Below are 25944 nucleotides of genomic sequence, written 5' to 3' on the forward strand. Positions count from 1 at the left end.
TCGGAGACTGAGGGGTGACCTTATAGAGGTTTACAAAATTATGAGGGCCATGGATAGGATAAATAGGCAAAGTGTTTTCCCTGGGGTCGGGGAGTCCAGAACGAGAGGGCATAGGTTTAGGGTGAGAGGGGAAAGATATAAAAGAGACCTCAAGGGCAACTTTTTCACACAGAGGGTGGTACGTGTATGGAATGAACTGCCAGAGGATGTGGTGGAGGCTGGTACAATTGCAACATTTAAGAGACATTTGGTTGGGTGTATGAATAGGAAGGGTTTGGAGGGATATGGGCCAGATGCTGGCAGGTGGGACTAGATTGGGTTGGGATATCTGGTTGGCATGGACGGGTTGGACCGAAGGGTCTGTTTCTATGCTGTACATCTCTATGACTCTATGACAAGATAATCAATGTCACATTATCATGTGCAGGAATTGCTTCAATTGAACCCATTATCCACCTGATTAAAGATCAGGAGTTAAGGCTCTACAACAATATCCTGGAAGCTCTGCAATATGAATGTCCATTAAAAATAGTTTATTTCTTTCAGCTAAACTTTTCCATTAATGTTTATGAAGATTCATTGTCAATGGAATGAAAAATCCATCTTTTATAATAATTAAGGACCACGTGTTTACATCCCCTGTTACAATGAAGACAGCTGCTACTTGTAACATGACACTTTTCTATGACTTTACCATTTCCTTGGCTCCTCAACAGCCTCGGTGCTATAAAACCGTTAGCCTAATATCCAGTTTTGGAGTAGTTCTGACTTCCTCCTGCATATAAAATGCCTAAGAGAGTGTGCTTATGTGTGCGCATCAGCTTACTGCCAAACACAGTGAGTGGATGATCCAACTCTGTCATATTCTCCAGTCCCCATCATCAGTTAGATGCTGCAAACCTCCACCCAACCCTCTGCCATGCTCAGGTAACCTTGGGGCAGAATCAGGAGAGGAGTCATTAGCAAGAGAGGAAAACAGAAGGCATTGACTATATCTGTGCATGCCCTGTCTCTCCAAGTAGCCCCAAAGAATAAATCGCTCTGCAATATCACATCTACCACTCTCAGGCAGATACTGCACTGGTTCGGTGCAGAGTAAAGATCACTCTTCTTATTCACTAGCTCCCAAATTTTGCCATCGAATCAAACAGTTGATGATTTGCTCTGTCTGGCATCAGCCTCCTCTGCAAAGTGGACCATTCGAGTTTGGGGCTTTTGTCTTACTGGCACCAGGAGCAAAACGGAGTTGAATCTCACAGCAATAACATTTTATTCTATCATCTCTGTCACTTCTCAATATCGTGGATATTGAGTACATGCTGTGACAACAGGTGTACAATATTTTCATTTTCGGAATTTGGATTTTTAAAAAAAATAGAGGTAGATTGACGTTGGTTAGTCCATGTGAAGGTGTTTGTTTTTAAGAGAAAGGTATTTTTAAAAGACAGGCTCAGAAAGTCAATTAGGACTGTGACCTAAATATATAACCTCTAAGAGGCCATGTGACATCAAGGCAACTGCTTAACAGACACCTGTGGTGTTAATGGATGAAATGCTTATACTGCTGCATTTATGACAGACAGAGTGAACAGATTAAGGCATTAGTTTTGCTTAAACTTCAGAATCCTGTCAGTTCAGAGGCTCCAGTCACCTCATTGGAACTGATTTCCAGTTTGTGGAGCTTCCAAGCCTAGAGAGCTTATAAAAAAAAAGTTCACGTTGAAAGTTTAGGCTGTCAGAGTTGTGAAAGTTTCATGCTGGCAGATTCAAAGGAATCATATTAAAAAAAACTCAGACGTTTAACCACAATCATAATCAACTGTAAAATTTAAACATATTATTCTCGCGCAAGTCTCAGTTTGGTTTGTCCTAGGATGGATGTCCTTCCTCATCTGTATGTAAGGATACTAATGAGAGCGGGTCATGCTGTTTTGTGGCCAGTTGATGTTAGACAATAGACAATAGGTGCAGGAGTAGGCCATTCTGCCCTTCGAGCCTCCACCACCATTCAATATGATCATGGCTGATCATCCTTAATCAGTATCCTGTTCCTGCATTATCTCCATAACCCTTGATTCCACTATCCTTGAGAGCTCTATCCAACTCTTTCTTAAATGAGTCCAGAGACTGGGCCTCCACTGCCCTCTGAGGCCGAGCATTACACACAGCCACCACTCTCTGGGTGAAGAAGTTTCTCTTCGTCTCTGTCCTAAATGGTCTACCCCGTATTTTTAAGCTGTGTCCTGTGGTTCGGCACTTACCCATCAGCGGAAACAAGTTTCCTGCCTCCAGAGTGTCCAATCCTTTAATAATCTTATATGTCTCAATCAGATCCCCTCTCAGTCTTCTAAACTAAAGAGTATACAAGCCCAGTCACTCCAGTCTTTCAGAGTAAGGTAGTCCTGCCATTCCAGGAATTGACCTCGTGAACCTACGCTGCACTCCATCAATAGCCAGAATGTCTTTCCTCAAATTTGGAGACCAGAACTGCATACAATACTCCAGGTGTGGTCTCACCAGGGCCCTGTACAGCAGCAGAATAACCTCTTTGCTTCTATACTCAATCCTTCTTATTATGAAGGCCAGCATGCTATTAGCCTTCTTCACAACCTGCTATACCTGCATGTTTACCTTCATTGACTAGTGTACAAGAACGGGGTAAAAACAATGACTGCAGATGCTGGAAACCAGATTCTGGATTAGTAGTGCTGGAAGAGCATAACAGTTCAGGTAGCATCCGAGGAGCAGTAAAATCGACGTTTCTGGCAAAAGCCCTTCAGATCTCTTTGTACTGCCCCTTTACCTAAAAAGATTCCATTTAGATAGTAATCTGCCTTTCTGTTCTTGCCACCAAAGTGGATAACCATACATTTATCCACATTAAACTGCATCTGCCATGCATCTGACCACTCATCTAACCTGTCCAGGTCACCCTGTAATCTCCTAATATCCTCCTCACATTTCACCCTGCCACCCAGCTTAGTATCATCAGCAAATTTGCTAATGTTATTACTAATACCATCTTCTATATCATTAATATATATTGTAACAAGCTGCTGTCCCAGCACTGATCCCTGCGGTATCCCACTGGTCACTGCCTGCCATTCCGAAATGGAGCCGTTTATCAGTACTCTTTGTTTCCTGTCAGCCAACCAACTTTCAATCCACCAAGCTAGGTTTCATTCTGGAATTTTATTTGTCCAGTATTACCATCAGCTGGGATCAATAACAATATTCATCATTCTGACTCGTGGTCACCAACCTTCAACGCACATCCCTAACCCTGTCAAATGTTCTGTCTTACCATGTCAGTGCACGTCCATTCAACCATTTGATTTTTTTTTGGATTAGGTAATAATTTACTTATGGAAGACAATGAGGTCTGCAGCTGCTGGAGATCAGAGTTGAGAGTGTGTTGCTGGAAAAGCACAGCAGGTCAGGCAGCATTCGAGGTGCAGGAAAATTAATGTTTCAGGCCGGAGCCCTTCATCAGCCGTTCCTGGACCCTTTAAACATACCCAACCATTTAATAGTATCATGGTTGGTCTGACTTTAAACATATCCCTGATGGTCCTTCACTCCCTTGGTAATCAAAAATCTATCCACCTCTGCCTTAAAAATATTTAAATGTACTGCACCCTTTTGACAAAGAGATTTCCAAATACTCTCAACTTTCTCTAAAAGAGAAAGAAATCCTTGCCTCTGTCTTAAATGGGCAACCTCTTATTTTTAAGCTATGGCTCCTAGTTCTAGATTCTCCCACAAGAAGAAATATCATTTCCACACCCACCTGTTTAAGTCCCCTCAGGATCTCAGAAATCACCACTGCTGCCTCACAGTGCCAAGGACCCAGGTTCGATTCCAGCCCACGGGCGACTGTCTGTGTCATGTTTGCACATTCTCCCTGTGTCTGCATGGGCTTCCTCTGGTTTTCTACCACGGTCCAAAGATGTGCAGGTTAGGTGGGTGTATATGTAGTTTAAGGGGTTGGGTAAGATTCTCTTCTAAGGGTTAGTGTGGACTTGACAGGCCAAATGGATTTTTCAAACATTTGCAGAATTAGAGCATCGCTGGCTAGGCCAACATTTACCTGCCCCTCAGAGAAGCAGGTGAGAGTCAATCAATTGCTGTGGTTCTGGTGTAGCATGTAGACCAGACCAGGTAAAAATGGCATTAGTGAACCAGATAGGTTTTTCCCTGACAATTGATTTATGATCATTAGACTCTTAGTTCCAAGTATTTAATTGAATTCAAATTCCACTAACTGCCATGGCAAGATTCAAACATGGGTTTGTAGCACATTATCTGGGTCCCTGGAGTAATAGTCCAGTGATAATACCACTAGGCTATTGCCTCCCTACACTGTAGGGATGCTATGATTCTATGATAGCCTGTACTAATTAAATCTCGGATTTCAACTCCTAAAAGGTACTACTCTAAATGATGTGCAGGGGGGCTCAGGGATGGACAGAACTGGAAGCTTAATGTTCCAGGGTATAGATGCTATAGGAAGGATAGAGTGGGAAGCAGGCGAGAAGGAGGAGTGGGGTTTTTGATTAGGGATAACATTACAACTGTACTTAGGAAGGATATTCCTAGAAAAATGTCCAGGGAAATTATTAGGGTGGAGCTGAGAAATGAGAAAGGGATGATTACTTTGCTGGGATTTTACTATTGACACCCCAGAAGTCAGGGGGAAATTGAGCCACAAATTTGTAAGGATATCTCAGTTATCTGTCAGAATAATAGGGTGATTATGGTAGGGGATTTTAACTTTCCAAACATAGAGTGGGACTGCCATAGCGTTAAGGGCTTGGACAGAGAGGAATTTGTTAACTGTGTACAAGAAACTTTTTCTGAATTAGCATGTGGATGTACCTATGAGAGAAGGTGCAAAACTTGACCCACTCTTGGGAAATAAGGCAGGGCAGGTAACTGAGTGGTCAGTGGGGGAGCACTTTGGGGCCAGTGACCATAATTCTATTGTTATTAAAATAGTGGTGGAAAAGGATAGATCAGATCTGAAAGTTAACATTCTAAATTGGAGGAAGGCTAATTTTGACAGCATTAGGCAAGAACTTTCAAAATTTGATTGGAGGCAGATGTTCACAAATAAAGGGATGGGTGGCATGGTGGCTTAGTGGTTAGCATTGCTGTCTCACAGCACCAGGGATCCAGGTTCAATTCCTGCCTCAGATAACTGTCTGTGTAGAGTTTGCACACTCTCCCTGTGCCTGTGTGAGTTTCTTCTGGGTGCTCTGGTTTTCTCCCATAATCCCAAGATGTGTATAAATTGCCCATAGTGATAGGTGGATTTGACAGGGGCAAATGTAGAGAGGTGGGTTGCTCTTTGGAAGGTTGGTGTGGACTTGTTGGGCTGAAGGGCCTGTTCCTACACTATATGGAATCTAAAATGGGAAGCCTTCAATAATGAGAGTCCAGAGACAGTATGTTTCTTTTAGGGTGAAAGGAAAGACTGGTAGTTGTAAGGAATGCTGGATGACTAGAAAAATTGAGGTTTTGGTCAAGAATAAGAAGGAAGCACCTATCAGGTGTAGACCACAGAAATTGACACATTCCCTAGAAGAGTATAAAAACAGTAGGAGTATATTTAAGAGGGAAATCAGGAGGGCAAAAAGGGGACACGAGATAGCTTTGGCAAATAGGTTTAAAGGGAATACAAAGAAATTCAACAAATACATTCAGGACAAAAGATTAACTAGGGTGAGAATGAGGACCCTTAAATATCAGCAAGGTCACCTATGTGTGGAATACCAGGAGATGGAGGAGATACTAAATGAGTATTTTGCATGAAAGATATAGAATGTAGGGAAATAGATGTGACATCTTGCAAAAAGTTCATATTACAGAGGAGGTGGTGCTGAATGTCTTGAAATGCATAAAGGTGGACAAATCCCCAGGAGCTGATCAGGTGTACCCTAGAACTCTGTGGGAATCCAGGGAAGAGATTGCTTGGCCCCTTGCTGAGATATTTGTATCATCGATAGCGACAGGCGAGGTGCTGGAACCTGGAGGTTGGCTAACGTGATGCCACTATTTAAGAAAGGTGGTAAGGAAAAATGAAGGAACTGTAGATTGCTGAGCCTGACATCGGTGGCTGTTGGAGGGAATCCTGAGGGACAGGATGCACATGTATTTGGAAAAGCAAGGACTGATGAGGGATAGTCAACATGGCTTTGTGTATGCAAAATCATGTCTCACTAACTTAGTTGAGTTTTTTCAAGAAGTAACAAGTGCATTGATGAGTGCAAAGCAGTGAATGTGATCTATATGGACTTCAGTAATGCATTTGACAAGGTTCCTCATGGTGGACTGGTTAGCAATGTTGGATCATATGGATTATAGTGAGAACTAGCCATTTGGATACAGAACTTGCTCGAAGGTAGAAGACAGAGGGTGGTGGTGGTGGGTTGCTTTTCAGACTGGAGGTCTGTGACCAGTGGTGTGCCACAAGGATCGGTGCTGGGTCCACTGTTTTTCATCATTTATATAAATGATTTGGATGGGAACATAGGAGGTATAGTTAGTAAGTTTGTAGATGACACCAAAATTAGGGGTGTAGTGAACAGTGAAGAAGGTTACCTCAGAGTACAATGGGATCTAGATCAGATGGGCTAATGGGCTGTGGAAAGGCAAATGAAGTTTAATTTAGATAAATGTGAGGTGCTGCATTTTGGAAAGGCAAAGCATGGCAGGACTTATACACTTAATGGTAAGGGCTTGGGAATGTTGCTGAACAAAGAGACCTTGGAGTGCAGGGTGGTTCCTTGAAAGTGCCATCTCCGGTAGATAGGATGATAGATAACTTACAGTGTGGAAACAGGCCCTTCGGCCCAACAAGCCCACACCGACCCGCCGAAGCGCAACCCACCCATACCCCTACATTTACCCCTTACCTAACACTACGGGCAATTTAGCATGGCCAATTCACCTGACCCGCACATCTTTGGACTGTGGGAGGAAACCGGAGCACCCGGAGGAAACCCACGCAGACACAGGGAGAACGTGCAAACTCCACACAGTCAGTCGCCTGAGGTGGGAATTGAACCCGGGTCTCAGGCGCTGTGAGGCAGCAGTGCTAACCACTGTGCCACCGTGCCGCCCGTGATGGTGAAGGTATTGTTTGGTATGCTTTCCGTTATTGGTCAGAGCATTGAGTATTAGAGTTGGGAGGTCATGCTGCAGTTGTACAGGACATTGGTTAGGCCACTTTTGCAATACTGTGTTCAATTCTGGTCTCCCTGCTATAGGGAAGAATGTTGTGAAACTTGAAAGGGTTCAGAAAAGATTTACAAAAACGTTTGAGGTGTGAATTATAGAGGTTGAATAGGCTGAGGGATAATCTAATAAAGATTTACAAAATCACAAGGGGCATTGATATGATAAATAGACAAGATCTTTTCCCTGGGCTGAGGGAGTGGAAAACACAAGGGCATATGTTTAAGGTGAGAGGAGAAAGATATAAAAGAGACTTAAGGGGCAACTTTTTCATGCAGATGATGGTGCATGTATGGAATGAGCTGCTAGAGGAATTGGTAGAGGCTGGTACAATTACAGCATTTAAAAAGCATAAGGATGTGTATATGAATAGGAAGGGTTTCGAGGTAGATCGGTCAAATGCTGGCAAATAGGATTAGATTTACTTAGGATAGCTGGTCAGAATGGACGAGTTGGGCTGAAGGATCTGTTTTTATGCTGTATATCTCTATGACTCTCTGATTCTACGGGTTGAGAGACCTGAGTTTATAAGTGCAGAAGTCATTAAAGATTGCAGCAAAGGTAAAGAGTGCAGGTAATAAAGCATACAATATCCTAGCTTTATTAAGTGATGTAGAGAATAAGTGCTGGGAGGCACAGCAGAATTCGTATAAGACCCCATTTCGATCTCAACTGAAATATTGTGTATAGTAACGGGAACAAAACCTCAAGGTGAAGGCATCGGTGAGTGTTCAGAAGAGGTTTAACAAAATGTTTCCAGGAATGAGAAACTTCAATTATCAGGATAGATTTTAGAAGGTGGGACTGTTTTCCTTGGTGAGGAAAGGTGAAGAGGGGATTCAATCTGTCAAAATCATGGGGCTATGGAAAAACTGTACCAACTTGTGAAAGGATCAAGAATGAGAGAGCACAAATCTAAAGTTACTTGCGAAAGAGAAAAACATGATGCGAGGAAAAAAACATCGTTTTCATACAGCAAGTCACTTGGGTTTGGGATGTGCTGTCTGGAAATATGTTGGAGGCAGCTTCAATCAAGGGTTCGATTCAAGAGGGCATTGGAGGATCATATGAATAGAAACAATGTACAGGGAAAGGGAAGAAAGCAAGAGGTGATGCAAAGTCATTATCGTTCAGGCAGCCAGTGCAGATACGTTGGGCTCAAGAGCGTCCTTTGTCGCTGTAACAATTTTAAAATTCTGATTCTGTGGTTCTGGGGTGCATTTTGGCTGGAATAGAGACTGAATTTGCTATTCAAAAGCATCTAGTCAAAAAAATTACTACAACATGGTGCATCAAGGCAGAGAGTAGGATCCAATGTTCTCTGGCTCATCTCTGCTGGTCTTGCTGCAAGAGGTGGACAGGAGGAAAGAGAACCTCCATCTTACACAGCAATGGTAGTGGGAGCACTCAGCTACTGTCGTCCTTGGCAGTAGCCCAAAGATACAGAATGACAAGTAATTCAAAGCACAAACATAAGAGATGGAGCTGGAGAGGATCATTCAGATGATTGCCACCAGTCAATAAGATTATGGATGATCCAATTCTGACCTTAATTTCAGTGTTCTGATTGTCCCACTCCCCCACACGTCCACAAATATTGCTACCCCTTGTAGATCCAAAATCTGCTTATCTTACATTCAATGACCCAGCCTTCACTCCTCTCTGAACCAGATCGTGAAGGTTTTAGTAATTAAACCTTATTAAATGTCGTTTTACTTGTTGCTGTCATGTAATAAACCTTCTTGTCTTATAAGAACCATTTTGTTTTCTGTAGATCATGAATAAAAGTCAGATAAAAGTTGTTTCCACTGAATCCATGGCCTGAGATGATCTCTATGGGTTTGTTATCCTTTTTACACATGGATCATGGCAGTATGGCAGTTCAAGATGCAGAGAAATTTAACAAAGAGACTGGATAGTGAACAAGTTATTGTGTCTGGAGTAAGCTATTAGTATCTGATAGGGTCTTCTGGATGATGAGACATTTAAGTGATTTATTTCCAGGGGGCTTCTCTCATTCGATCCCCAGAGGATTGGCAGAAACCCCATTTATGCACATGAACCAAACACCCGTTGAAGTTATGGAGCAATAGAAACCTGAAAAAAATTTACATGTTATGGTATATAAGGGATTCAGGAATAAAATGCAACATCTGCTGGATATGCCATGCCAATAGAAACTCAGGGTAAATGCCTGGGAACCAGTGAAACAGGAACCTACAATAATCAAGAGTTGGAGGAGCCGGTGTTGGACAGGGTTGGACAAAGTTAAAAATCACACAATACCAGGTTATAGTCCAACAGCTTCGTCATCAGGTGGTTGTGAGCAGGACCATAAGGCACAGAATTTATAGCAAAAGGTTACAGTGTCATGTGGCTCAAATATATTAAATAAACTTAGATTAAGTCTTTCATCTTTTAGAATGGGTTTACTTGTTTTAGTTCGTTAATATGTAAATCCCAAATTCCTTTTAAGTCACATTCTCAAGATAACTTCAGAGTTTCTAACAAAAGGTGTCCTCTCAGCTCAAACAATGCATTAAAATTGTAAGGTCAGAGCAGAGAATAAACTCATCCACTTCTCTGCCTTGTAATTTCATGTCCAACTATTGTGTTCACTACTTAAAACATTCAGAGTTGTTTTTATTTTGATAGGAGTATATCATTTTGACAATTTGCTTTTTGATAGGGTCCCCGTGGTGAAAATGGTTCCCCAGGAGCGCCGGGTTCAAAAGTAAGTTTCATGTCAGATTCATTTTGAATGCGGGCTTCTTGTTAAATAGAAGAGTCTTAGCATTATTTCATGTTCCATCTTTAAACTCTAGGGTCAGGCTGGTCCTGCAGGTGAGCGTGGACCCCCTGGTTCTTCCGGACCTACAGGGCTACGTGGGCTTCCTGGTGACAGTGGATCAGCCGGAGCGCAAGTAAGCAACTTAGTTGATTTTTTTCAGAAAGAAATCATGTATATACACAGACAAGGAGAGCCAGTACTTACGTTCATTGTTGCTTCATCTTTGAACGTCAGGGTCTTCCTGGGCCTGCAGGCCCACCAGGCCCAATGGGCCCTTCAGGATTACAAGGTATGCCAGGTGAAAACGGTCAGCCAGGTGGTATTGGGCCCAAAGGTGAAAAAGTAAGTATTGTTCTTTATTTCATTTTTTTAAACCTCTATTGACTATAATTCTTTTTGTTTTAAATATAAACTATTTTGTGTTGATATTCAGGTTTGCACAGAACTAAGTGTGTGTTTTCTATGACAGGGGGAGGCTGGTCCAATGGGATTTGATGGTGCACCTGGCAAAGATGGTACCTCAGTGAGTGCACAGAATTTTGTCTGCATCTTGTTAGTCACTTTGTTTTGGTAACAAAATCTGTGCTCAACGTTTTTACTATTTCTATTCTCCTGCAGGGGCGGCAAGGCCCTATGGGTCCACCAGGTCAACCAGGCCCTACAGGAGGGCGGGTAACTTAACATTTTCCAAAAACTTTGATGTTTGTCACCTGAGAAAGATTGATTGCTGTTTAGTATCAATAAATAAAATAAAGGCTGAAGAAAATATAACAGACTCTGGTAAAGAAATAGTGTCATATGTATACAAATCAATATTATTAAATAAATTGGTCACACCATGTAGTGAGGAAGAGATACCCTAGAAGTTATAATTACCACAAGTTGTTGGCTAGTGTGTACTGGGTCTCACTAGGTTTCACAAAAGTGACATCTCAAGTTCAACATCTTCATAATCTCTGCATGCATTTGTGCATTAATTGCTCAGTAAACATGCCAGCCAAAGTAATTAATAACATAAGTTCCCTTTTAATGTTGATCATTGTTAATTACTGCTAATCAAACACTTTTACATAGAAATAAACCAAATATACCTGTGAAGTGTTGTGTGTTAGCTTGTAAATTGTTGTGGGAGGTTTTAACAATATCTAACTTTAACTACTGTTTGAAACTGTTGTCTTTCTTTTGTTTTTCTCTCCAAAATTTTCCAATCTTTCTGGCCCTTCATTTATTTCACTTACTGCATATTCACTCACTTTAATTTCCCCACCTTTATCTTTAATCCTTCCTCTATTTATTTCTTGATTCTAAAACTCATTAAGGTGTTCTGTTGGTCACTAAAATGTCTGATGTCATTTTGTAGGCATTGTCCCATTATCTACTTGCACTTATATCAAGCTTGTTTCCACTTCAACAAAAATCATTGATTAATAACCCGAATTAAGAGGGCTTGTTGTGAAATGCCAGAACCCTGAATAATCTGGTCGAACATGTCTGAAATGTTCTTGTCAAATAAACAAACAGCAATCTAGCAGGAGATTAAATTAAATCTCAGCAGCCTTACAATCTGTACCAGAAGATTAGCTATACAGTATGTCCCTCAATGGACATTGCTTCAATGGAAATGACAATAGGATAAGGTGTAAAACAAATATTTACAACTGTCCCTTTTGCTCGCATTAATAAGTTGCATTTTTGTAAATTGGTAAATTGATGTCTTTGTTGGGTCTTCACCAGAGACATGTATCCGTTAATCTGATAGCCACTTTAATGGAATATGATCATTGCTATGAATCAGTTGGCTGCACTCCCTGCTACCCAGAAGCATGCACACTAGTTGCAAAATCTCTCATACACTTATGTAAATAAAGAGTGAAAAATAACTCACAAATAGTTGAAATTTTTTTAAAAATCATCAATTTGTAAACCTTTTTAATTATCCATTGATTTTTCTGATATTAGGGTGAGTCTGGCCCTGCTGGTCCTCCAGGTCCTATTGGTTCTCGTGGTCTTCCTGTAAGTAAATTTTATTGAAGATTTAATTGAATAAATGTTTCTGCAATTAAAAATCAGGTAAAATAATTTAGGCTGCAGAAATACTTTATGATGATTGTAACGTGCTCTCACTTTAAGGAGTGTGGAAACTTGATCTCAAAGAAAGTTAGTTCAGCAGCATTCTGATGGAACTCTGTCTGCAAAGCAGCTTCTTTCTGTTTTAAAAGCAGACTGACAAAATGGTTATCTCATCGTCTGACCTGTTATAAGCCCAAAGGTCTTTATTGAACATGGGACATGCAATGATTGCACATCTTATGTTACTGTTTGAGACAGCCAGTGCTTTTGTGTTTGAATGGCTCATCCAGTTTGAGGTTATCATTTTGAACTATTTTTGGGAGAAGACCTTTTTTACAACAGCTATTGGGAATGTTTCTTTCTTGAGGGACAAAACTGGTTTGAATCCACTAAAGAAGTAAGGTGATGCTCCCAAGGCTATCTTTTGCCACTTTTTGTCATCAGTATAAAAATGTAAAAATATAATAAAACATTTTTTAAAATGCCGCACTCTGTAATCAGTTTTAAACTTCAAATATAACTACCTTGTGTAACACAGAAGGGGAAATTAAGCAGGGATGATTCAGTAGCCAAATGCAACCTGTCCAATTATCTGCCCACGTAATTGTAAGTGCATTTAAGATCAACTAGGCTACATTATAAAATGGAACCTGGCCTGGTTCTCCTCGAGGAGAGAATCTACTCCCTCCTTTGTAATTAAGGGATTTCGTTTTGGTCAGGCATTTTGGAGCAAACTGGTGAACCTGACTGCCAGGCAATAACAATGTGCTGTCCCTGTGCAGCTGAAGCTAGGATCTTATTTCTTCTTCAAAGCCATTTAGATCTCTTGAGAATAGTTATAAAGTTAGATCTCCTTGCAAAGCAGAGTCTAGCACAAAACACAAGTTAGAATAATATTGGGCCCACCTGAAGCAACAGTAAGGAATAAAGGAGTTGGGATCATGTCATTGTGACCCATAGTTACTGATCTCCTCATCTTGCCAGTGATTCCTGATATATCTCAGTATCCTGGAGGAAGAAATGGTGTAATGAAATGGTGAATGTCTATCATGTAATAAACATCTTGCCCCAGAACCCCTGTGGACACTCTGTCTCAGCAGGACTTCAGCTGGAGACACCCAACAAGATTCACAGTGAGAAATAAAGCAGGAGATTGAGAATGCTATATGCTACAGTTAGGCCTATGCTTACTTCAGTTTAATTATTTGCATCTCATTATGGTACATATGCTGAAATAAAATACACATGTAACAGATAAAGATATGCAGTCTTCAGATTTATTAAGAGCAATTTAAACAAAATTACAATTATATGTCATGTATCTCAAATCTGAAGAAAATTATTTATTATTAAAATTATCTCAATTATTTTCTTCAGGGCGAACGAGGGGAAATTGGTCCTAAAGGTCCTAGTGGATTTCCTGGACCTCCGGTAAGTTGAGACTTAATAACGAGTCTGTGAAATATTGTAAATAGGGTGCCTATTTCTGGAACATCAATAATAGTTGTAGTTTACTGTCAGGCAGAAAATAGCCTTTCGATTATTTCAGGTTAAGTGGGAAATGGACGTCAATACAAATGAAAATATTGTGGGACATTTTGTTAGGAAGGATAAGGAGGATATATTTTCTTTGGTGCACACCTATAAAATGAAAGGCATGGAAAAACAGATGCACAACTCACTAAAATAAACGATTCTGATAAATAAGGCCCTAAAATGCAAAAACAAAATCAAACTGAACAACAATTGTTAAATTTATAGAGAAACTTGATTAGAGCACAATTTGTGTCATGTGGACAGTTCTGAACAGAATAAAGAGGCACTGGAGGAGTTGCACAAATCATTCAGTAGAAAGATGCCAGGACTCAGACATTATACCTGAAAGGCTTGGCTGTTTTTGCTTGAGAAAAATGAAAACAGAGAGTGACCTGACACAGCTTTTTAGGGTTATGAAAAAATTATATCATGTCTCCACAAAAATGTTTTTCTTACTTGAGTGAAAGAATGGTTACTAATAAATTTGACAGCTTGAACAATGCAGCTGAGATCTGATTTTGATTAAGCCTCAGGCTGACCTTTCTGAGAACATGTTGATATTGATATTAATATTGATATTATGCAAAGAGCATAATTGATATTGATACTATGCAAAGAGCCTGGTGCAAGTTCAATTTTGCTGTCTCAGAATTAAAAGTTGAAAACTGTGTTAACTTTAGTTCCAGTGCATGACTAATCTGTAATTTATTTAATTAGGGTCTTGATGGTCAGCCTGGTCCTAAAGGCTCAGATGGGAACCCTGGCCCAAAAGGCAGCTCTGGCCTACCAGGTCCTACAGGTATAATTGGATTTCCTGGTCGACTGGTAAGCAAATTTTCCAATAGTATACAGTAGCGCCTCGACATACGAACGACCCCGTTCTCGAAGAAATCGGTTTACGAACAGGATTGTACATAAAATTTTGCTTCAACGTCCATTCGAAATTCAAGATACGAACAAATGGAGTGAAGTGCAGGCTTTTGTTGAGAGGCATCACCCTAACAAAACTCTGACCAACAGAGCAGTGAACATTTTAAATGACAATGTGATGTCCCATTTTCGAAAAATTCTGCAACAAAGAAAAAAACAAGTTTCTCTGGATCGTTTTCTTGTGGCATCACCAACCTCCAAGAGACAAAAAAGAGAAAAGACTCCGGAAATATCCGAACAATGGAAAACTTGATTCAGTTCACAAATTTTTCGGTTCGCGAACCGGGTCCCGGAACGGATTAAGTTCGTAAGTCGAGGCGCTACTGTACTTACTGAGGGATGCACTGAGCTTGGGGTAGCTGCTGCCAACGCACAGTGGGGAAAGATCACCGTCTAAGGTCTTCCTGGCAAAGTATAGTGAAGGTCCATTCTTGCTGCCTCAGAATGAATGTAAAAAGGTTCCTGCTTAAGAAAATGCCTTTGCTTTTGAAACTGCAGAGAAACTCTGAAAAATGTCAAGGTTTCAATGTTTTGTTTGTTCTTTTTTCCCACAAAATCTGTACACAACCAATTTAGAAATGTGGATGCACATATAAATGATTTTTAGGGGAAAAAAAAGCAAAATTTTTAGTTCTGCCTAAATATGAGTGTTACATTTCACAATAGCCTTGTAGCCTTAATTTTGTGTTTATAAAATATTGTTTTTATTGCAAAACTGGATTGAAGGTCTAATGAGGAATGCCAAAATTTCCACTCTTTTTTTCTGTAAAGTTTGTAATGAACTGTTTTGTACCTGTTCTGTTTACTTATAGGTAATTTATGAATACAGTATTTTTTAAAAATAAACAAAAGTTTATAATCTTGATCATCATATGTGATTAATTGCGTTTTGATTTTTCAGAAAATAGGTGAAATTAGTTCACTTTTTTTTCATTATTTTAGGGTCTTCCAGGAAGCAGAGGAGAGAAAGGCGAACGTGGCTCAGCAGGGCCTCCTGTGAGTATCAGAATTACTATTAAACAACAACTCAGCTGATATTCATATTTACAACCACCTTATTTAAGTTAATGTCCTACACGAGTATTGCATTTCTCTGCGAAATAATGAGCAGCCATCCATTCATATAGTTACTTAATCCACGAGAATATAATGCCCATTCCATAGCTTTGTTTCTCAGCACTGCGTTCACAAAATGTTTTATCTCAATTTAAGATTCTGCTCAACTTTCTTTAAAATCTGATCAATTTTAATAATATTCCCTCCTCAAATCTGCAGGAAGAACTAGGCTGGACCATTCATAAGGATTTTCCATGGTAAATTTGTGCATCACCTTCAATGTGAGGCTAGATTGAATTAAAATATAAATATGGAGACTCATTTTTATTGGATGACTGAATTACAGTATATAGGACTAAGATCTGTAATGAGAGTACAGATCCACTGTGATCTAATTGAACAGGGGGAGAATACTTGAAGGGCTCAATGGCCGACTCGTGCTCTGGGTGTGATCACCTTATAATGGGCAGTAGGTTTAAGAGTGGCTCAGCAGGAACTTCCTTGGCCCATAACCCAAAAGCCATCTTCTACTGAAATTCTCGTAAGACTGTTTAGTCAAGTGTGCATCATGGCACTCAGTTTGGCATGCCTCAGAGCCACTTCTCTCATATGAAGATGATCATTAATTATGCGCTCTGATGCATCCTTCTTGAAGAATCACATTGCAGGAGAGGCAGATGGGCTCACCACTGCCAGGTCTTAGAGTTGCCTGTTCCACTGGCACCATCTTTAAAAGCTCAGCAGTACACCAGATCAGACGCTGCAACCCAGGAATCAGTCCTTACATTGTATTGCTCAGCTATTATAATTGAGACGTGGCCCAATTCCTCTTTGTCTTTCCTGATTTTGATCCTTTACCCTTCTAAATGCTAGACAAAACATCTAATTTGTACAATCTCTCCTCATAATTTAACCCCCAAAGTCCCCAATATGGGTGGACAGCCCTGAATGAATGCTGACCAGACCTTTCACTGATCTCAGTGCAGCTTCTTGACTGACAATCCATGAATCCTCAGACTGGTTGCAATGCACCTATGAGACTGACTCAGATCATTGCCCAGACCGCAGATGTCCTGACCCCCGGATCCTGACTAGCCTAAATGAATGGCCCACCATTTCCAATTTCCAGACTGATGCCCTAAAGTGACTGTGCCAGAACCTCCTAACAAATGTCAGTCCCTTTCTTTTACTGAGGACTGTTTGATACATGGACGTTTGGTTAAAGCACATGCAGTATGTTTGCCGCATGGACTATTGGCAGATGCTGTAAGTATTTATTTGTATAGGAGTGCCTGTGTGTGTAGGAGTGTGTGTATGTGTACAGTGCAATGATGGTGACCTAGACTGTGTCATGAACCCAAGGTCCCGGTTGAGGCCCTCCCTATGGGTACCAAACTTAGCTATCAGCCTCTGCTCGGCCACTTTTTGCTGCTGCCTGATCCAAAGTCTGCCTTGGACGATGGTGACCCGAAGGTCTGAGGTCGAATGTCCTGGACCGCTGAAGTGTTCCCCAACTGGGAGGGAACACTCCTGCCTGTTGATTGTTGTGCGGTGCCCCTTCATCTGTTGTAGCCTTTGCTCGGTTTCCCCAATGTACCATGCCTCAGGGCATCCTTGCCTGCAACATATAAGATAGACAAAGTTGGCTGAGTCACATGAGTACCTGCCATGTACAAGGTGGGAGGTGTCCCCACGTGTAATGGTGGTATTCATATCCACACTCTGACATATCTTGTAATGTCCACCGTGACAGGGTTGTATGGAAAGATGTGGTTTATGATAACTGGGCTGTACATTACATGAGCAGCTTTGAGAATTGTCTAATTGAGATGGCCTCTTTTGTAGGGTTCTTCTGGATTTCCTGGCAGCCCCGGTCCAATTGGTGCAACTGGACCAGCAGTAAGTAATGTCTACAGTTACATTCAATATCAGTATGAATTAGTTCTCTTGTTACATTAATCTATATTTTGTACAGATCTTGAAACATCTCATATTTTTCTGACCAATGTCTAAAACGATTTTCACCTTTGCTTATTTGCTATTAAATACATTATTTTCCTAACACTCACAGCATATCCATAGCTAGTATAAAAATCATTTTTGACACACCTTGCACATGTTTGAGGATCTATGATCTTTTCTCCCAGTTTTTCAGAGGTAGGGTATGGCTCAGCAGACAACATGCAAAGTGTTGAAACATTCTTGTCTCTCTATGTATCAATGAAATATTTTAAATTCAAAATTACTACTATGCAATGAAATATTGATATTAATGTTGATAAATAGAATATGACAAAATGAATAAAGTTTTATTCATGAAAACATGACAATCCCCTGTGATCTTCAAGCACGTTTTATTCCCTTTGGGACTCAGCCAAATATTTGCTTTTAGGTCACATGCACAGTCAGAAAATATACCCCGGCCATGGAGAAACTTCTCTGAGTGACAGAATTTTTATTTTAGCTGAGGGAAGGTGACATCAAGAGTCGCATTCACTAACCCCCAAAACACTATAGAGACAGCCACAGGGCCTACTGACCTTCCAAGTGAGTTGTGGAAAAGGTTGGTCTCAGTGATTTAGGATCTTGTTCAAGTTTACAGTAAAAGCAATAAAGAATAAAAACAGCCCCGTGGCCATCACTCGTCCCATCTTTGTACTCAGTAGACTCTCACTCACTCCTAATGCCTCTCTCTACCCCTCCACTGTCCCCCATTTTCCAATAAGCTCTTACACCACTCACTATCAATCTATGCTGACCCATGACCTCCTCTTCCTGTGTCCCCATGGCCTTTTATCGTACCTGTACTTTGGTAGAAAGAACATTGAAAGACAATTAAAATGGGGTAGAATTATAAAGGGAGTGCAAGAGTAGAGGGACTTTGGTGTTTCTGTGCACGGATCACTTGAATTAGCAGGTTTGATAAAGAAAGTAGTAAGTAAAGTATATAGTGTTCTCAGCTACATGAATAGGGTCACATCCTTTTAGAATTTCTCTTAACCTTTATTTTTCCCAACAGGGTAGCGCAGGTTCTCCTGGTCCTCCAGGTCCCCCTGGTAAAGATGGACCTGCTGGTCCAGCTGGCAAAACTGGCGTACGTGGTGAAATTGGACCTCCTGGTAACAAAGGTGAACCAGGTAACCCTGGTGACAAGGGTTCACTTGGTGAATCTGGACCTCCTGTAAGTAAACTAGCTGGTGCCTAAAAAAAAAGTGCTAGTTATCAAAGATGGATTGAGATACGGGAGATAATTTCTAAAATACATCAAATAAAAAGATTCACTTTGATTTAATACTTAATGCAGTTTCTTTGTGTAAACACGTAATTTAGATTCCTCAGATTCTAGATGTAGTTGAATCAAATTTGCTGTGACCATTGTCACATTTCCCTCAGCCGCATATCATTGTAGGCTAATAACAAAGTTGCTCCATACATCACATACGTTAGTTTTTCTTAATATCAGGGATAGTCAGAAACATGAGAAATTAGACTTGTTAAAAGAGAACAAGATCAGCATCAAGTAGTGCATCTTCTTTTCTTTAATTGGATATGTCAGCCCTTGTACAGTGCAGTGGTAGTGTCCCTTCCTCTAGACTGAGAGGCCTAGGTTCAAGGCCTGCACATTCCAGTGGTGTGCAATAATGTTTCTAAGCAGGTTGATTGAATTATAAAAAGGTGAGTTAGATATGCAAACCTTCTGGTGGTGCAATGGTAGTGACCTTACCCTGGAACAGGACACCTGGGCTCAAGTCCCACCTGCTCCAAAGGTGAGTAATAATGTCTGAAAAAGTTGATTATGAAAAATAGTTTTTTTTTAAATACTGCAATGGGTGGGCCTTATTGTGGTGCAGTGGTAGTGTCCTCTCTCCTGAAATGAGAGACCCAGGTTCAATCCCAGCAGTACGTACTAATATCTCTGATATTAGGTTGGTTTAAAAATAAAATTTAATTGGATACATGGGCCCTTTTGCGGCACAGTGGTGGTGTCCTTACCCCTGCATCCAGAGGCGTGTGTTCAAGTTTCACCTGATCCAGACAGGTGTGGAATAACATCTCTGAACAGAATGATTAGAAAAATAGGTTAATTGGATATGTCTTAATAATGTTTTGCCTCCACTATTACACATAGAAACTAAAAGGCCAAGTTATTTTCTAAACCACGTTGTCTTTAACAGGGTCCACCTGGCACACAAGGTCCTCAAGGAATGCCAGGTCCACGAGGTTTGGCAGGTTTACCTGGTTCAGTAGGGAAACCAGGCCCTACAGGTCAAAGAGGACCATCAGTAAGTACAACATCTCCCAATGACACTTATTTGGCTTTCATGTCTTTAATTCACAGTTACATGCTATTATTTATAGCTTCTAGACACAGAAAGGAAGCAATTTCTCTACTATTATCAAACTAATAAACAACTTACCACATAGTTCCTTCTGGAAACAGGACATATCAGGTTTTCATTACCTGAATGCAAAAGAAAATACTATGGTACACGATTAAATAGTATTATACACCACAACTCAGTTTTCGGGCTGTGAGTCAAACTTTAGCCATGTAACCTCCATTTATTTCCTTCCCATACAGTTTTCAGCCATTCTCTGATATCTAGACCAATCTTTAATTATTTCTGTAGCACACTAAGAACTTCAGTTTCTTTGTTTTATTCTGAAAATTCTGGTACCTTTACTGTCTTCTTGCCTCAGCAGATCTAAACATGATAGCGATCGTTACCTCTTCGAGGTTGAAGTCAAAATATTTGCTCTATTTTTTTGAATACTTCCATTGCTATCCTTTAAAAAATTCCTCATAGTAACTTTCGAGACAGTTTTTTGCATTGGCACTTCCTGTCTCTATCTTGATTTAGAAGAAAGTAAGGACTGCAGATGCTGGAGATGAGAGTCAAAGAGTGTGGTGCTGGTATAGTATAGCCGGTCAGGCAGCATCTGAGAAGCAGGAAAATCGATGTTTTGGGCATAAGCCCTTCATCAGGATAAGATTCCTGATGAAGAGCTTATGCCTGAAAACTCGATTCTCCTGCTCCTCAGATGCTGCCTGACCAGCTATACTATACCAGCACCACACTCTTTGTCTCCATCTTGATCTATGCCATTATGCACAGGCAAAGACAGCTGCTCCTTTTCAAGAAGAGCAGATAATTATTTGAAGCAGCTGGGGACACAAAGTAGGGATGAGAGATATGAGATTACTTCTTTGGATTTCTCTCACTAAAGAGCTTACCCGGGTAGAGGTCACCAAACAACTGTTTTTTGTACTGAAATTTGTGATGTTTCTGTTGTACTAACTGAGGAGCACTCATTTTTTGGAGGACCTGACTGAAAGACTTGCATTTCAGGTTTTTAAAATATAGTTGTATTCTTTTCAAGAAGGTACACCAAATCATAAGGGTATTTGCTCAACTTGGTATAAACCGTGTGTTATTCAGGGTGAACCTGGCAAACAGGGTCCCCCTGGTGGTCCTGGTGAACGAGGTCCTTCTGGTACGGCCGGTCCACCTGGCATAAGTGGAGTCCCTGGTCAACCTGGCAGAGATGTGAGTAGTTCCACTCATATTTTTATCCTTAAATAGAATTATTGACATCACACGTTATCAAGACAGTTAGCATCCTATGCATTTTAGCACAGAATCTATTTCTAAATAATGTTATGTTTACAAACAACCATCGATTGGAAATCTGTTTTCCCATTAGTCATTAAGACTTCCTCATCTTATTGGTAGTGTTGTTTGATAAGTATTTTATATTACACTTTAGGGTAATCCTGGCTCTGATGGACCTCCTGGCCAAGTTGGAGCAGCTGGTCCTAAGGTGAGGAGGAAGAAAATTCAACTTATTTGCATTTGCAAATTTACCAAAGAAAGTAGGAGTTTAAAATCGGTGTTAGGTTGTTTTTCCCATCAATGGTGACAATTGCCATTTTGTTTTGGCAGGGAGATCGTGGTGAACCTGGTCCAGGTGGTCATCTGGGTCACTCTGGACCTCCTGGATCTCCAGGGCAGCCTGGTCCATCTGGTAAACAAGGTGACAGAGGTTCCTCTGTAAGTTGGAAACTCTATGTCACCATTATCATTTAACAATGTGTAAATTGCAATAATTAATTTGGATAGAACAAACATTGTTAACTTAATTTATTTAATACATGAGGAATTTGTTAAAAATGTTAACTTCCTTGAAGTGTTCTGATTTACTTGAGCATACTATAGCTTTTTGTTGGCCTAATATTTTTGAAATAAGAGCCATTGAAATGAAGGTGTACTTTTTGGGCACATCTTTATATCTATCTGATGTAAACTATTACATGACTGAAACTTGGTTAGCTCAATTGGCTGAATGGCTGGTTTATGATTCAGTGTGCCTTCAAATCCCAGACTGCCTGAGGGTACCAAGAAGGTTGCAGCTTCTTGACTTTGCCCATTATATAAAGTGTGGTAACCCTCGGATTATACCACCTTCCATTGCCTCACAAATGAGGGAGCAGTCCTATGATCCATGAGGACCAGGACAACATTTATTCAATGATACGAATGAAAAAAGAATTGGTTAAACATTTTAATGTGCTGGGTCATGGAGAAAGAATTGAACAGTTCTCTAAAATGAACAGGTTTATTTTGTGGAGCATTATTTCATGAACCTATGATTACAGTTTGAAAGAACTTGAATTTTCATCCAAGTTTTCCTGGTTTGATGGATAAGCTCTTCTTCAAAGAACCTGACATTTGCCATGGCCATCTCGTGTTCATTCATTCTCAACCATATAGAGTTCAGGTCTGGCTGCTGGGAGAATGTATTCTTGCTGGTTTTAAAAATATGCACAAGGAATTTATGATGGCCTGTAAATCGTACCAATCTGTGTCACTGCTTACACCTTTTTTGGAGAAATCTTTTGTCCAATTTATCCTTTGTATTAATTGCTTTAAACCTTATTCACAATTGACTTTAAATTCCTTCAAACATTATTCACAATAATTTTATGTAAGATATAATGTTTGAACACAAATGTTTTAGCTTTTTGTTTTCCTACTTCCAAATCTTTTAGGGCCCTCGAGGTGAAAGGGGCTTACCAGGCCCACCTGGGGCCACGGGACGTGTGGTAAGTTGGTGGCAGTCTGTTTCAGGAAATCGCATCCAAATAGTCTCATGAGACAGTAAATTATTGTGTGTCAGAAAGAGGGCATGGTCAGTGAGAGGGAGACATCACCTGAATGAAACAGAGGACATGTGAGTATGTCAAGGAGGGAATTCAATGCAGACGGGGGAAGCTGCGCTTTAAGTAAAGTTTTCTGCAAGAATTGAAAAGTGCTAAGTGTGGAGTTTGGTAAAGGGTGGGAAAGAACTGCTACTTTTTTCAGTAAGTTTGTTGGTTAGTAAGAATTAGGGACTGTTTATACATTGTTATAAATTAGAAAAGCCCATTGTTATGAAAGTAGAAGCCATACTCTGATTTAACTGAAGAACAGCAGGGAACAGGGAAGGTTCATGTTAACATAATAGAATAAACGAAGGAATCAGAAACAGAATAACATTGACATAAGGCAAATGGGGCTAAGACAAGGCAGCACAGTCCAGTTGAGTGGAATGCATGATCTGTAATATGTGGGAAGCCATGGACCCTACTTCAGAGGGTCGGTGTGGAATTGTTGGGCCAAAAGGCCTGTTTCCACACTATAGGGATTCTATGATATCCTCAACAGCCACGTGAGCAGGAAATGATGCCAGCTGCAGAAACTTGAGCTCCATGTTTCAGAGCTCAAAAGGCAGCTGGAGTCAATGTGGTGCATCCACAAAGCAGACATGCATGGATAGTATGTTCAGGGGTAGGTCACATCACACTTTAAGGGTCTGGAAGCAGAAAGGGAATGGATCACCGCCAGGTTGTGCAGGAGTTCCCTGGGGTTCCACTTACAAATTAAATGTATGTTTTGGAAGCAGATGAGCGCATTGGTTCTTCAAGAGAATGTAGTCAGAGCCAGGTTTGGGACACCATGAGCTGTAAGCGAAGGGAAAAAGGAAAAGGGAGGAGCAATAATGCCAGGGGAATCATGACTCCAAGTTGGTGTGTTGCCTCCCTGATGCCAATGTCAAGGATGCTGTGGAGCAGCTGTAGGATACTCTTCTGGGGCAGGGTGACCAGCTAGGGGCTATGGCCAACACTTGTACCAATGACTCAGATAAGAAAGAAGATGTAGTCCTGCAGTCACAATTTATGGAGCTAGGTAGATGATTAACAAGAGTTAAAAAGTGTGGCGCTGGAAAAGCACAGCCAGTCAGGCAGCATCCGAGGAGCAGGACAGTCGATGTTTCAAGGATGAACTCTTAATCAGGAAGGTGAGCAAGCACAATCTCAAATATAGTAATCTCCAGAATACAGAGAAAGGAGGATAAGACAGATGAATGCAAGGCTGCAAAGACAAGGAAGGAATGAGGGCTTTGAAACCCTGGAACACTGATCCTGGCTTTTGGGGAGATGGCACCTATTCAAATTGGATAGTCGAACAGATCTGGCACTGAGTTCCTTGCAGATCACTTTGCTAGTGCTGTTGGGAAGGATTTTAAACTAAATTGACAGGAGTGTCGGGATCAAGAAACAATGTAAGAGAAGAATACCATAGTTCACAAAATACTTGGAGAGACAGATAATGTGATATTAATAGGTGAAGGCAGAGTATAGGATAAAACAATCTAAGTCAGAGTCACTGTGCTTGTATGTGAATGTGCAAAATAGTTAATAAGATCGGAAAGTTACAGATTCAGATTGTCATGTGGAAATATGATGTTGTGACAATAACAGAGATCTGGCTCCAAGAAGGGCAGAACTAGGTGTTAAATAGTCCTGAGTATAAGATGTTCACAAAAGGCAGAAAAGGAGGGGAAGCAGGGTTGGTAATGTAAAACAATGCAGTGTTGGAGAAAGAGGATGTTCCAACAGTTAAAAGGACAGAATCAAGTTGGTTAGAGCTGTGGAATAAACAGAGATCTAGGTTTAGTCTATAGACCACCAACTAGTGGGACAAAGCAGAGAAAAAAAATTGTAAAAAAATTACATAAAAAAAGACATTATAATGTAATTTTATTTTGGGCCTTTAATTAGCCAAATATAGACTGTTAAGAACAGTGAGTGGCAAGCAGTCTTAAATTATGTGTAGGAGCATATTCTACAGGAGTACACAACCAGTCCAACAAAAAAGGATGCACTGTTAGACCTGGTTCTTGGAAATAAGTTTGGCTAAATAGATCAAGTGTTTGCAGGGCAACATTTAAGTGACAGTGGGGATAGGACAATGGTGGACAATGTCAGAGGTCATTTCAGAGTTAGGAAAACCAATTGGCAGAGAAGGAACTTCAATGGGTCAAGAACAGAGCTGGGCCAGATAGACTGAAATAAAAGATTGGTGGGAAAATCTGTAACTGACTAATGGGATACCTTCAAAGAGGAAATTGTTCAGGTACTATCAAAGTGTATTCCCTCTAATGGAAAGCTGATAAAGGATGAGAAAGGAAATAGAAATTGAGATAAAGGAAAGATGTACTTATGACAGGTGTCAGGTGGAAAATATAATTTAGAACCAAAAGAAATACAGAAGTTCACAGGGAAGGTGAAAAATTATATCAGAGAAGCTAAAATGAATTATGAGAAAAGGCTAGCTGCCAACATAAAGACGATTTCAAAGTCTTCCATAAGCAAATAAATAGCAAAAGAGTGATAAATGGAGGGATAGGGATGATTACAGTGTGAAGAGGAGGTTTATACATGGAAATGAGGGCATGCTAAGATGGGAAATTAATACACTGCATCTGCCTTTACCAAGGAGGGAGATGCTACCAGGCCACTAAGGTAGAGAAGGAATTCTGTCACTAGAAGGCTCAAAATTGAAAAGGAGGATGCGTTGATAGACTATTGGCACTTAAAGTTGACAAGACACGAGAACCGGATGAGATACATCCCAGGATATTGAGCGATGTGAGAGTGGAGATTGCAGGAGCACCATCCGCCATCTTTTAGTCTTCCCTCCACTCAGGGGAGGTGATAGACAACTGGAGAATTGTAAATATCATGCTTTTTTAAAAAAAGAAACATTTTCAAGAATAAGTCCAGCAATTATAGTCCAGCCTGTTTCATTTCAATAGCAAGGAAGTTTCTAAAAACAGGTCTTCATGGTTGATTTAGTAGTCGCAGGGAAAAGAAGAAGTCAGCATTGAGTTAACTGACTCGGAGTTCTTTGAAGAGGTAACAGAAAGAGTTGCTGAGGGTAATGTTGTTGATATTTGGGGGTGGGGGGTGGGGGGGGTTGCATGGTGGCTCAGTGGTT

General features: G+C 40.5%; 1 protein-coding gene across 1 annotated transcript in view; it reads left to right on the forward strand.

Annotated features, from left to right (window-relative positions):
* LOC132817149 (collagen alpha-1(I) chain-like) overlaps positions 1-25944 on the forward strand; it is a 189131-nt gene that overhangs the window by 137310 nt on the left and 25877 nt on the right. Inside the window, exons 30-45 of the mRNA XM_060827358.1 lie at positions 9929-9973; positions 10065-10163; positions 10265-10372; positions 10500-10553; positions 10649-10702; positions 11990-12043; positions 13478-13531; positions 14354-14461; positions 15509-15562; positions 17468-17521; positions 18642-18803; positions 19798-19905; positions 21064-21171; positions 21392-21445; positions 21568-21675; positions 22674-22727. Of these exons, the coding sequence (XP_060683341.1) occupies positions 9929-9973; positions 10065-10163; positions 10265-10372; positions 10500-10553; positions 10649-10702; positions 11990-12043; positions 13478-13531; positions 14354-14461; positions 15509-15562; positions 17468-17521; positions 18642-18803; positions 19798-19905; positions 21064-21171; positions 21392-21445; positions 21568-21675; positions 22674-22727 (1278 nt within the window). The remainder of the gene's footprint in view (positions 1-9928; positions 9974-10064; positions 10164-10264; positions 10373-10499; positions 10554-10648; positions 10703-11989; positions 12044-13477; positions 13532-14353; positions 14462-15508; positions 15563-17467; positions 17522-18641; positions 18804-19797; positions 19906-21063; positions 21172-21391; positions 21446-21567; positions 21676-22673; positions 22728-25944) is intronic.

Source organism: Hemiscyllium ocellatum, chromosome 7, assembly GCF_020745735.1.
Source record: "Hemiscyllium ocellatum isolate sHemOce1 chromosome 7, sHemOce1.pat.X.cur, whole genome shotgun sequence".
Lineage (NCBI taxonomy): Eukaryota > Metazoa > Chordata > Chondrichthyes > Orectolobiformes > Hemiscylliidae > Hemiscyllium > Hemiscyllium ocellatum.